The 14,276-nt window shown below is 43.7% G+C and overlaps 1 protein-coding gene across 3 annotated transcripts in view; it reads left to right on the forward strand.

Annotated features, from left to right (window-relative positions):
- The window catches only part of DENND5A (DENN domain containing 5A), a 139,947-nt gene that overhangs the window by 46,260 nt on the left and 79,411 nt on the right, over positions 1-14,276 (forward strand). For all 3 annotated transcript variants that reach the window (XM_019519596.1, XM_019519594.1, XM_019519595.1), the window contains exons 2-4: positions 7,975-8,046; positions 8,680-8,789; positions 10,676-11,336. In XM_019519596.1, coding sequence (XP_019375141.1) covers positions 7,975-8,046; positions 8,680-8,789; positions 10,676-11,336 — 843 coding nt within the window. The remainder of the gene's footprint in view (positions 1-7,974; positions 8,047-8,679; positions 8,790-10,675; positions 11,337-14,276) is intronic.

Genomic DNA, 14,276 nt, shown 5'->3' on the forward strand with positions numbered 1-14,276 from the left:
CTGCAGCTATTGACTGGGGCTGGGGCTGTGCTGGGCTCTTCCTGGTGCATGGAGGTGAGGGATAGTTGGGCTGGGGCTGCACTCAGGACAGGTGGCAGCGGCACTGGGAGGCAGGCTGTGGGGTGGCTGCAGCTACCCGAGACTTCACTGTAGCCCCCCTGTAGCTCCCCTTCCAGTGTCACTGCCACCTGCCCTGAGCACAGCCCCAGCTCAACCCTCCCCTTCCTCCACATGCCGGGTGGAACCCAGCACAGCCCTGGCTGCAGCCCACCCTGGCCCCCACACAGAGCTGGGGGCACCCCCCGCCCTGTGCCCTCCTGGGGTGCATGCAGTGGTGGGAGCTGCTCAACCATGCCTACCTGAGCAGCGCCAGCCCCACTCCCTCGTTCACTGGGGGGGGACCTTGATCTGCTCCCCCCATGCCCCTTCCCGCCCCTTCCCTGTCCACCACAATAGACTTACCACCTGCATGTAGCTCTCCATGCTGCCAAGTTTTGCTCCTCACTGCCTATGTGCTGCATTGCAGCTGCATGCATGCATGGGCATTTATTGCACAAATTATTGGCTGCATCAGATTGATATTCGATAGTCAGTTTTCTTTATATCAGTGCTGATCCGATACCAAACCAATGTATCGGTGCACCTTTAGTTTTGCAGTATAAAAGTAAAGAAGTGACACCATAGTACATTTTTTTTTAAATGTTGCATTGAGGACAAACAGGCAAGGTCTTTTCTTCTGAAGGCTGGTTTGGTTACAAGGTATTTTATTTACTTACCAATGTATGTGCCATCCCGTGCCCTCCCTTTCCCATCTTTCTAGTTAATGATAGATGAGCCATAGCAGAACTATTTTATACTAGCTAGAGTTGAAAACAGGAACAGAAACCTGCCATAATAGCATGTGGGTTGCAAAGAAGATGAAGTGATTTGTTGAGAACAGGAAGAAATACCCTTGTTTTGACTCTTTTTCCTGTTTGGTTTTCTTTAAAAAAAAAAATAAGAACCATATTTTGACCGTGGATATAACCCTGGCAAGGACTTGTACTGGAATATTTGCAGGTGGCTCCTGTCCAGACATGTGCTCTTGTTCCCATGTTGTCTCCTAGTTGGATGCCCTAGTACGATAAACGTAGCTCAAATGCTGTATGTTACCCAGGTCTTTCAGCACTAATTTTATAACTAAGGCCAACTTGTGGCACTAGAGCCAAAAGTGGCATAGCGAGCATCTGTTTGTGGCACTTGGCAGATGAGGCAGAGAGCAGAGTGGCAAATTGAGCAGGGCACAGTGCTTAATTTGTGGCACGCCAGCCAAAAAATGTTGGCCTTTGCTGAACTAGGAACTGCACTACCACAAAATGTTTCCATGCAGAACACATCTAATATGCAGCTAATAATAGTGCCAGATAGCCATTCTCATAACTAGAACTGCTGGTCCAAATATGTGATAGTCTTTGAATTAATCTATTTTGCAGGTTTATTTGAATTAATTTTTTCAGTTTCTAAGTTTTAATTGAAATTCTTTTTTTAATGGCCAGGAACCCATTTTTAGTAAGAAATTGTTTTTTTGGAAATGTAAAACACTTGTGGATAACTATTTCTATGATGTCACAGAAATTTTGGGGATTGATTATCTAAAGCAGCCATTTGTTACGCAATTTTCTTTTGAAAAAAGGAATTTTCCAAAGAACTGTGCAAAAAAAAATGGGAGCCCGCTTTTTGGAACGGTTTGTGTATAATTGTAGTTTATAAGTAAGTTTTATATAGTACAGGGGTTGTGAACTGGAGGTATGCATACCACTGGGGGTACGGGCAGCTCTTACCTGGCGGAGGGTTGCCACTGCTGGGCATACTGCGCAACGCCTCCCCGTCTCCCAGTTTGGCTGCTGGGCTGCTGCCCTTGGCCAAAATCCAAGGGCAAGGAGGCGCCCCTCTGCGGACAGATGTGGGTCAGGGGGGCAGGCCTCGCATGTGGAGGCCACCACCCTCCCCCTTGTGCCACTGCCGTGCCCACTTTTCCATGGCCAGTTGCACATGCAGGTCTGTGGGCTGCTGATGGATGGCGCGTGATTGGCCAGGCATGAGACCTGTTGGCAGCCCACGGAGCTGCACATGCAGCTGGCCTGGGAAAGTGGCAGGGGTGGAGGTGGTGGCGGTGGCTGCTGCCTGTGAACAACCCCCCTGTGTCTGGTTGCTGCCACCAGGAGGGGTACACTAGTTAAAAAGGTTGAAACCCCCTGATATACTGTATGTACAAAGTACACATATCAGTAAGTTTGCTGAATGTGCCATCAGTAAATTCAAATAACTGAAGCTTGTCATTGTCCAGTATATATTGGAGCTTTATAACCAAGTCAAGAAGGATATGGGCAGAAACCCCTCTGGAAAAAGTCAAGGTGTAGTGTAGGTGGGACTCCAGCAACCACTTCATGCCCAGCGGGAACTTCGTGCGTTTCGCGGACTGGTGCTTCCTTCACCATGCCCGCCTCAACTGCCTGCCTCTGAATGGGGCCATCCACTTTGGTCATTGGGACAAGAGGTGCCGACGGTGTGGCTACGCGGTAGAGACCCTCCCACACGTGCTGTGCAGCTGCAAGCCACACGCCAGAGCCTGGCAGCTCTGCCACAACGCTGTCCAGGACCGCCTGGTGTGGGCCATCCCGGTCGCAGCAGGGAAGATCTCCATGAACCGCACTGTCCTGGGCTGCGAGAGCCAGATGCGACCTGACATCGTCATCACAAACAAAGAGACCAAAGAGGTCGTGATCATGGACGTAACCATCCACTTGGAGAACCAGCGCCAAGCCTTCACTGACGCCCAGGCTTGCAAGTGGGAGAAGTACATCTCACTGGTCGACATCCTGAGGGTCCATGGCTACATGACAGTTGACATACTCATTGTGGGAACACTCGGAGCCTGGGACCCTAGCAACGAGAGTGTCCTGTGTGCCTGCCGTGTCACCTGTCGCTACACCAAGCTGATGCGCTGCCTCATGGTGTCCAGCACCATCTGTTGGTCCCGTGACATCTACGTGGAACACATCACGGGCCACCACCAGTACTCTGAACCCACCAGAAGAACCACTGCCGGACTGGACCCAGAGGGGACCACCTGAACCCCCTCCCCCTGTACCAGATGGACTTCCACTTTGAGAGGATTCTTCAGCAATGGATGACCCCACTCCACCCGAAGAGGACCCCCGCGATGAGACTCTATATGGACTGAGATACTTTCTTTGAACCACTTCCTCCACCCTTGCGGACCATTGTAATGGGTTTGTGTGCATCTATCTTCTTTCTCTCTGTGTTGCGAACCACCTCCCCCCACCCCCGGGTTTAGTTGGCTAACATTGTATCTGATGTAACCTAGTTGTGTTCCCCTCCTCACCCCCATCCCTCTAATGTTAGTCCCTCACTCAGGCGATATGTATTTCCCTACCAGCTTTGTCATCTTTTTTGGATTCACAATCCTAAACATTTACTAATAAAAGTCAATTTGAATATCCAAATAACTACAACTTGACCTTCTCCAGAAGGGTTTCTGCCCATATCCGTGCGTGCGTGTGTGGACAATTTCTTGTCTCTATCTTGTCAGCATAAGTTGTTGTCTTTCCTCTCAGCTTTTTGTGTAAGGTGGGATACTTGAGTTTCCTCATATGTCTAAGTGCAAGTCTTCTGGGCATTGGATCATCTGCTTGGGCACAATGGAATAATTACCCAGATTTTCCCCAGAATGCTCAGAGAGGCCGTCTAGAAGGGGTAAATACCTTTTCCTATGACAATTCTTCTAATAGGAGGTTTACCATGACATGATAAAGAACTCTTACATTTAGAAATCTGTAAGCAGGTCAAGAAAGATATGGGCAGAAATCCCTCTGGACAATTGTAAGACTATTTTGGGGCTGATCAGAACTTTTTTGAAGGAATTATGATGTATGAAGTGCATATGCCAGCAGGTTTGCTGAATGTGCCGTTAGTAACTTTGTAGTTTCATAGTTAGTAGGGTCGGAAGGGACCTGAGCAGATCATCAAGTCCGACCCCCTGCCATGGCAGGAAAGAGTACTGGGGTCAATTCAAATAACTATAGATGCACAGATAAGCCCCTGAGGCCACCGGAAGTAATAATTTTAGGACAATGTAGATAATATCAGAACTGATTAGGCAATTCCTTTGTCCCATGATTCCAGGTACCACAAAACATGTATATTGGTTCTTAATGGAGCAGCTTAGACTCTATCATGGTTGTGGAAAGTAGCTGTTTTTACAGGACTGTCCTGTTAAAATTACAGGAAGCTGAAGTTTGTCCTAGAGGACAGATTTGTGGTTTATTTTATGTTATAAAAAAAGCCCATCAGTCAAGTGTATTTGAAGATGGTCAGGTGGGAGGTTCTGGGCAGCCTCTGTCAACAGCATCAATTTTAATCACCACATTGTTGAGCCAAGTTTCATTTTAGTGTGAACTTTTCATCTGAAACTTTTTGCTGCCCTCTGATATTTAGCTGCATCTTCCTTAGCACTGTAAAGGTGGATGGAGACTGAAATCTTACAATCCTGTCAGTATCTGCAAAGCCAAGTAGCCCTTTGTGGTTATCTGTCTAAACAGGTAGATCTGCCCTAAGAGAAGATGCAAACACTATTCTAATGAACAAGAAGAAAAAGCAGATGAAGAGGGGAACAGTTGTAGGCTGTCCATTTAGATAAACTAACCATGTCAACCACTTGCATTCTAAACTGTTCCAATTTTGCATATTAATCTTAATTTTCTTCACATGGTGTTCTTTTAAAACAACCAATTTCTGCAGTTTCTTTTGTCAACTTCACATCTGAGTCTGGGAGCACAGGATGGGCAGCTGGGGCTGGGATCCTGCAGAACCAGTACCCGCTGCAGGGATATGTGGGGGGTGGATCATGGCTCTACCCTGGCCCTGCACTGCCACTGCCCCAAGATCCCAGCCCTGCCTGCATGCAGCCCCATCCCATCTGCCCACCCAAGCATGCCCTGCTCATGGGAGTCCCACGCTGTTCTCCGGGGGCAGGGGGGACCCTACCCACACACCTGCTCCTTCTGGTGCCTCTGGTGGTGGGCATGGGGAGGACAGGCCTGGGGCTAGATAGGATAAATTGTCTCCCTCCCTCCCCCCTCAGCCTGTAACAGTTCACCAAAACTCCTTAAGTGGCCCTCCAGCCCAAATAATTGCCCACCCCTACCTTAGAGCCTGAGTATTGTCTGCAATGTATAGCCAGCAGTCAAGCACCTAGAATCATACAGTACCTGTGTCTGTATAATACAGGCCCCAGTCTGTACATACTCCTTAACATACTGGATTTCATCGTACTGAGGTATGTTAAGATATATTTTGAAATGTGCTGACCTGAAATGAACTGCAAGGAAGATGTACTCTTTTTTAGAGGCTACATGTGTTCCCTGTGATAGTAGGAGATCTGTTAACACATTTTCTGGAATCACCAACTAATTTGGTTTTTGCTTTAAAAGTTTAAAGGTGAAGCCTGCATTTGAAATTGGAAACTTCCAGGAATAAATTATTTGCTTAATAAATGTTTTTACTTGAAGTACTTTTAACTCTGCTGTAACTCAGATCACTAACCAGAGCTTATGATGATTTTTTTTCCCATCCTTCCTGTTTGATAGGATAAGTAGAAAGAAACTTGTGAAAAGAAAAGCAGAATCTGGCCATTGTAAATGTCTCAGCTGTCATGAGGATGAGGATATGAAACAGTTTGAATACTTGGGCCCTCATAGATGTTACAGTTATGGTGTAATTAACATGTTTTTGTAGAACTATAAGATTTTAATTATTTTTGTAAACAGAGCTATAATCTAAAATTTCATCTTTACCTGGAGAGAGATATTTTCCTTTTCCGGATAGTTTCCTTTAAATACATTTTGAGCAGTGCCTCCTCAGTGATGTCACGATCTGCTGTTTGCTCCAGAATAAAATGGTTTCAATTAGTTTGCAAGACTGATCATCTTGAACGAATAATCCAGTTAATAGAAGCTGCCTGGCCCAGAAAAGTGGTTGTTTTTTTCCCCCCTCCTCTAAATGTATGCTACTTGTGGTTTTGAGAATCTGGTGATTGTGGGAGGTGGTTTCAAAATATAGGAGAAAACTTGGTTTCTAAGTGGTTTTCTTCTCTCTAAAATATATGGAGGAAACAAAAAACAAACCAGTTTAGTAAATGTCTGTGGGGTTTTTTTTCCCCCAAATTACTTAAAAGTTGACATTACGTCATGCTAGGCAGACATAACTATAGAAAATCGTAGGTGTGTTTAGCTTTCTGTCTTAATTTTAAAAGCCTGGCTTCCAGAAAGTTATGGGTTTTTAATTTTGTTGTTGGGCTGGGGAGGGGGAGGTTAGAGGAGAAAATAAAGATCTGGGGTGTCATTTAATTTTTGATTTTTTTGACAGAGACAGCTTTTTGTCGAAGCCTTTAGATTCACCTGCATTTTAATTATTTTTAGTGTTTGCAAAAATGCTATTATTACTTAAATTTTCCTGTTGATTCTCTTCCTCTGGGTGATCATCTTGTTTATTATATTTCAGTGAACTTTTGTTTTTATTCTCGCTTCCCAAATGTCCCAATTCATAGCATCCGTATTATAAATCCCCCACTGCTTTTTATAAAGAAATGCATGAATAAAAAAGCATCTAGTTACCTTGCTTGACCTATTTAAGGTAATTTTTTAAAGCTTCTGACACTGCAAATTTGTGGATATATAAATATGTGGGCTTAAATTTCCCAGATTCTGTATGATTTATGTACATATCATAAGAAGGGGGTGGGGAAGATCCCTGATCAGGACAGCACTTAGAGTAGCTCCCTAGAAATTTAAAAAAAAAAGAGTCTCATTTTTCTGAATTGAGGCCATTATTAAGTAATTCCCAAGGAAATAAAATTTTAAGTTTTACCAACTGGCTGTTAATGGTGCACCTACAGTGTCTTGTTGCATGCCCAAGGTATTTCAAGGGATGTGACAGCATGTTGTAAAACTTTAGTGTTGTATGGCGTAAAGATTTTAAGCAATTTTTATTCAATCCAGAAATGTTATTTTAAATATTACTGTAAAAGTACAGAACAAATTCCACCAACTCCAAAATCAGCTTCCTTTGCTACTTAATTACTATGTGCAAGATAATAAATGAGGGTTTGAAATAAGGGTTTTTCCCCTGTTGTAGCAGGTGTTGCTGAAATTGCTGAATTTATTTAAAGCATGTGATTTCATGCAATTCTGTGTGATTGTTGTAGCAGCTGTCAACAGCTGCATGCTTATCTCGCTAATTGCATTCTACTCAGATGGCAAAGTTTATTTTGGGAGGATTTTTTTTTTTTTTTAAAGCAAGTATTCATGGGAGCTACTCTAGAAAGACCTTGGCTCTGAGGATTGGTTCACTTTTCTTTGGAAAATGCAAAAGCTTTAGACAAAGTTGGGCCCCACAGATCTCCCCTTTACAGATGAAATTTACCCCTCTGCAGTCCTCTTTAAATATTAAAAACACTGTGATATTTAGAGGTTTTTGAGTGGTTCTTTGCATGAGTTTTTCATCATGTACTTCACTGTTTAGGGGCATTTTACAAATATACATTTTGAAGTGTACTAATTTAACTTGTAGGTATAACTATTATAGTGCTATCTTGGACAGAGAAGAAAAACTAAAGCATGTGCATGTGTATGTATTGGAGAACAATTGAGATCTCAAATTACAAACTTTAATTTTTAGCTCAATTTCTCTACTTGGAAATATTTGTTGGTGCTTCTGCTGGGTTTATACAGTAATGTCCCACCTTTTATTCCTCTGTCTAGGAAACATGAGGAAAATATGCCATCAAATCTCTTGTGCATGTTAGTTTTGTATGGAATATTTTTATATTGTACATTGGTGACTACTAGCTATATAATTCCTTGGTAGTACACACTATTGAATTGTAATGCAGTGTTGTTTTTATTTGTTATATAGCATTATGCCAGTATATACAGGCCTCTAAAATCCGAGGTGGTGCCGGCCGTTTCATTTCAAGTGCAGCAGAAGGTAAAAAAAAAATTAAAGAAAAACAGCATAAACTTTCTAGTTCTTCTGATATCTCCTCTTTACTGGCATTTTTGTGGCCTTTGACCTCTTAACTTTGTAGAGTCTTTCTTTACAGATGACTTTTTGTAATTGATGGGTGAATTTCCACCGTTTCAGAGAAGGCTTTAAAAAAAACAAACAAAGCCTTCAAAATATTTAGAAGTGATGTCACTTGTGTCTGTTTTAATCTCTTTGCATCATCTTTGTGTGTCTTGTCTGTGCTTTTCTTTAGTATAATAAATGCAGATTAGGTCTTGCTGTGCTACATTTGAGTTCCTTCAAATCCTGCATGGAGCTTGTAAGGCTTTTGATAATAAGCAGAAATAAACCCAGTAACTGTAGACAAATTTGAGAGGTGTTCGTTTCATGAAAAGCACAGATAACATTTGTACGCAGTTATTGACGGTGCTAATACTTTTCAATCTAATTACATGCTAACTAACTCTTTTGCGTTTTCTGTTTCTCTTAAAGGAATGTGCGCACTTAATTCGCTTATCTTCACTTCTGCTTACTGACATTTTTCCAAGCTGTTTGCTACAAGGCTAGAGAAGAGAATGAAATTGTTGAATTTGGGTTTTCTTCTTTCACTTTCAGGGGAGAATTTTGAACAAACTCCATTAAGACGCACGTTTAAGTCCAAAGTTCTTGCTCGTTATCCTGAGAATGTAGAATGGAATCCTTTTGACCAAGATGCAGTGGGAATGGTCAGTATCATGTCAAGTGATTTGTTTGCTTTTTTCCACTTCTGTTTTTTTAATAATACTATTCACTTAGCTGGACATATTTAATTGTTATAGTTATTTCTGTGATATTATATATTGATAGTGGCAAAATAAAAAGCTACAGTTAATCAATTTGTTGCTGTAAATCAGCAATTATTTGGGCCTGGATGCCACATAGGCAGTTTTGATGAGTTGCCCAGAGCTGAGTCAGCATCCCCTCCTGCCCCCACAACAATTCGCCACAACTCCCTATGTGTGGTGGGGCTGTGGGTGGGCGGGGAGCAGTGTTTGGAAGTGGGATGGGTGGGTAAGGCTGGGATCATGGGGTAAGGTTGCCAAGTGGTGACAGCACAGGACCAGGACCTGGGCCCTGGGTAAAGCCAAGATCCGCTGCCTGCATGCCCCCTGCAACAGGCTTGAGTTTCACGGGCAGGGGTGCATAGGAAGTGGATTGCAGCCTTGCCCTGGGCTGCAGCTCCATGTTGTCACCGCCTCAAGATCCCAGCCCACCTTGGGGGTGCTCCCCACACACCTCGCGTGTGTGTGGAGGGACAGCATGTGCACATGTTGGGGTGGGGGCTGCCTGGGTGCTAGGTCCTGGGAGCTGGCTGGGGGTGGGGGAGGGAGGAGAGGACAGGTGGTGCGTGCAGCAGAGCTTGTCTGGGTGGTGCAGCGTGCGGCACTCTATGGTGGCTGAGCTCTGCCTGCTTCTGCCCAGGGCAGCCCATGCTGCACTCCTGCCCACACCCTCTGGCCCCAGACCCAGCCAGCATGCACAGCTTACTGGCGGAGCTGCTCTTAGTGTGGCTGCACCTGCTAGGTGCTGTTCAGTTCCCTTCAGGTCCAGCAGCAGATGCTTCTGCTCCTGCCCCTGCTGCATCACTCCGGATAGGGAGAAAACTTCAGCCAGGTGGCTGCTGCCCCAGTGTGCGGGGTTATGGCTCCAGCTCCTGGCTGTCTTCTACCTTGTCAGGTGGGTGGGGCAGTTGGAAGGGAGGTGGAGTCCCGTGCACTGGGGCAGGAGCGTGGCTGAATGGTGCAGCTGGGGCAGGAGCAGGAAGAGAAGTTGCTGCTGGATTTAAGGGGAGGTAAGAAGCACCAGGCAGCTGCAGCCGCACCAGGAGCTGGTAAGCTGTGTGTGCTGGCCGTATCCGGGGCAGGCGGACACGGGTGAGAGTGTGGTGCAGGCTGTCCTGGGTGGGGCACCGCAGTGGGCCTGATCCAGTTGATTGGTGGGCATGCTCTGCCAGCCTGATCCAATCTGTATAATACCAGATCCAGCCCACAGGCTGTGTTTTGCCTACCCCTGCTCTAAAGTATGCAGGCTTAATTTAAAGGGACAAACCCCATTTTTTTAATGCTGTAAAAAGATTTTTACCACTAATAACTTTTTTTTTTTTTTGCTACTTATTCTGTGGTATTTCAGAGAGAAATAAATGGAAATCAGTCTCTTTTGGTTAATGAGCATTTCTTTTTCTGTGTTTGTCTATTCCACGGCATGGAATTTAATCACTTACGTCAATTTTAAAAATAATATTAATAATAAAAACACTTCATGTATACAGGCTGAATTTTCTGTTCCTGTTAAATGACAACAATTCTGTGGACTTTGGTGGTAATCAGATGTGGCTTTTATTTTGAATGTCTCCATTCTGTATAATTAACCTTTCATTTTAATATACTCAGTATATTATATTAGTATCTTGATATTTTATAGAATTTGTATGGAGGGAAATGAGATGCCATGTCAGCCTACAGCTTTTTATATCCTGCCTGTCTTAGCCTAAAATTCTGGGGGGGGGAAACAAGCAAAATTAAAATGGGCATGTAATTTTTCCCAATTTTTTTTTTTCTTCCTTTTTTTATAGCTCTGTATGCCAAAAGGGCTTGCTTTCAAGACACAAGCTGATTCCAGAGAACCTCAGTTCCACTCATTTATAATCACCCGTGAAGATGGCTCACGGACATTTGGGTTTTCTCTCACATTTTACGAGGAAGTTACCAGCAAACAAATCTGCAGTGCAATGCAGACTTTATATCATATGCACAATGCTGAATATGACATTATTCATACTCCATCCACAAATGACAAAGATATCTGTGGCAGCATAGATGACTGCAATGGCAGTTCTGTATCAAAGCTCCAGCGTTTTAACTCATATGATATTAGCAGAGACACACTGTATGTCTCTAAGTGCATTTGTCTGATTACTCCTATGTCTTTCATGAAGGCTTGTAAGAAAGTATTAGAGCAACTCCATCAAGCTGTAACTTCGCCTCAGCCACCACCATTACCATTAGAAAGTTACATCTACAACATTCTGTATGAGGTTCCTCTTCCTCCAGCAGGGAGATCCTTAAAATTTTCAGGTGTTTATGGACCAATTGTCTGCCAGAGGCCAAGCACCAGTGAACTGCCACTATTTGACTTCCCAGTTAAAGAAGTTTTTGAGTTACTTGGAGTAGAAAATGTGGTTCAGCTCTTTACTTGTGCCCTTCTGGAATTTCAGATACTGCTTTATTCACAGCGTGAGTACTTCTTTTGTTCTTTATTCTGTAAGTCTAATGGCATTAGTTTTTAATAAAGATTCAAGTAAATAGCTTTAATAAACTTTCATTGGCATGCCACTGCTGTCAGCTGGATCTAAATTCAGGCTTGTTTGGAGGTAAAGGTCCTTGGCAGCTTTGAAAATTATGTGCTTTGTTCTGATGCCTAGTTTTAGGCATTTCCAGGTTTTCAATTTGTCCTTTTTGATAACATCCTAAAGGTACGAAAACCACATAAAGCAAACCCTAGAGTAGTCTAGGCTGTTGATTTGCAACATAATCTGAGCCAGCAAGGTCCTTACCTTCAAGAAAGGAAGGAGGGATGGCCGGGGAATTATAGACCAATCAGTCTGACATCCATCCCTGGAAAAATCCTAGAGAAGATTGTCAAAGGATCCATCAAAACCAGACTAATGGAAGGCAAGCATCTGAATGTCAGCCAACATGGCTTTGTGACTGGCAGGTCTTGCCTTACCAACCTCATCTCTTTCTATGACCAGGTAACATGTGCCCTGGACAAGGGAGATGACGCAGATGTCACATATCTGGATTTCAAGAAAGCCTTTGACCTAGTTCCCCACGATGTCCTTGTAGTTAAGCTGGGGAACTGTGGCCTTGATTATCTTATGGTCCAATGGCTAGGTAACTGGCTACAGGGTTGGACCCAAAGAGTACTAGTTGATGGGAACAAATCAGCGTGGCACAGGGTGACTAGTGGAGTCCCTCAGGGCTTAGTACTTGGGCCGGTACTCTTTAACATCTTCATTAACTGTCTGGATTTGGGAGTCAGATGCAGACTGGCAAAGTTCACAGATGACACCAAATTTTGGGGGAGGGTGGTCACACCGCAGGACAGGCTGCAAATACAGGCCGACTTGGACATGCTGTCAAGGTGGGCTGACTGAAACCTGATGGCCTTCAATGTAGAGAAATGTAAGGTGCTGCACCTTGGTAGGAAGAACCTTTAACGTACTCGCAGGCTTGCTAGTGCTACGCTCACTAGCACCATGACTGAAAGAGACTTGGGGATCTTGATTGACCACAAGATGAATATGAGCCACCAACATGATGCTGTGGCTGGGAAAGCAAAGCAAACTCTGGCGTGCATCCACTGATGCATCTCGAGCAAAACCATCTTTTTTGGTTAAAAGTAAGTCATCCTACTACTTTATTTGGCCCTGGTGAGACTGCAGGTAGAGTACTCTGTCCAGTACTGCATCCAGTTTTGGGCCCTCCACTTCAGGAGGGATGTGAAACAGCTTGAGAGAGTCCAGAGGAGAGCCATTTGTATGATCCAAGGCCTGGAGGGCAGACCATATGAGGAGAGGCTGAGGGACTTGGGACTCTTCAGTTTGGAAAAGAGAAGGCTCAGAGGGGACTTGGTGGCAGCCTACAATTATATAACAGGGGTACATCAGGAGCTGGGAGAACAGCTGTTCACCAGAGCTCCCCAAGGGATGACAAGGTCTAATGGCCATAAACTCTAGGAAGGCTGACTTTAGACTAGACACAGAAAAATGTTCTTTATGGCACAAGTGTCCAGGGTCTGGAACAGACTCCCCCCAGAGGTGGTGCAAGCACCTATTCTGGACTCTTTCAAAACAACATGCGGATGTTTTTCTTGCTGGGGTCACTTGATCCCAGCTGACATATTGCCTATGGCGGGGGGGCTAGACTCAATGATCTCATGAGGTCCCTTCCAGCCCATAATGTCTGCAATAATCTGCTGGTTTCTAGTGTTTTTACCCCATCAAGTTATCATTAGAGTAGGTGGAATGTAAATTAAAAAAAAATATGCATGAAGCGACTAAAGTCCATCCTGCCTCTTTGGAAAACTCCTTATGCACATTTACCATATTCTACATATACAACACAGTGGTCAGTTATACAAAGTAATAAGAATCCAGGGGATCTTGAAATATTAGAATGTGTATGTACTAATCTGTGTATGTGTGCTTATAATTTGGAACTGGGCATAAATTGCACATGGTCAGATCATTAGTAAATTTACAGTACTATTGCACTGAGGTAATACATTTGGAATTGTTATGCTGTGGTAACTACTCCAAGCCTGATGGTACACAAATAAAACAAATTGATGACATTTATGTGGGTTTAGAAAACTATAATTATTCTGCTTACTGCAACTTCTTAATTTGGAGGTAATTAAAATACACATCCAGGAGGCAAGTTTCTTCATCTCTGGCTCAGAAGTGGGTTGCACGTCTTTCTCACCCTCATTTCCAGTTTCAACCAGTAATTTCCAAAAAAAAGAAATATATATGTTAAGGCTGAGTGTTAAGTAGTCCTAGAGATGTGTTGAATAACAGATGTATGTAGGTGTGGTCAGCTGAATTGAATGGAAGAGAAAATACTTCTGCTGTGAAAGGGGTTTCAGACAAAGTCCACATTTTCAGGCAAGCATTAATGCATCTGCACACTTCAGCTGATGGACTTTGCTTTCTTCTCATTTCCTACGGTAGTTTAACCATTCTTGGACTGAATCTTGGTATGAACAAAGGTTGAAATTTTTAAAGAGAATTAGTGGTGCAGCAGGAAACAAGGGTGGCAAGGACTTTTTTTTTAAAATAGAACTGATATGTGTGGTAATTTTGCTTATGAGTTGTTTTTTTGGGTGGGGGGTGAGTTTACACCTGAATTACACTAGATAAATTGTCTTCACTTACTGTAGGATAAGCCACTACAAAACACCTGACACCATGGTAACTCCTCGTGCCCTTCCCCCCAGCCACCTGTACCCCCTATCTCAATTTAATCTGATTGCTTGTTAATACTCTGGGTCCATGAGTGTTTTTGTGAGCTGTGCTGAGTAGCTCTTTGATGTGTAGATCAGGTAGAATTCCTTCCTTGGAGATGTCAGAAGGCTGGCAGGGAGGTTAAAAAAAAAAAAAAAAAAAAAAA

This window comes from Gavialis gangeticus, unplaced genomic scaffold (assembly GCF_001723915.1).
Source record: "Gavialis gangeticus isolate Ggan-Ray unplaced genomic scaffold, GavGan_comp1, whole genome shotgun sequence".
Taxonomy (NCBI): domain Eukaryota; kingdom Metazoa; phylum Chordata; order Crocodylia; family Gavialidae; genus Gavialis; species Gavialis gangeticus.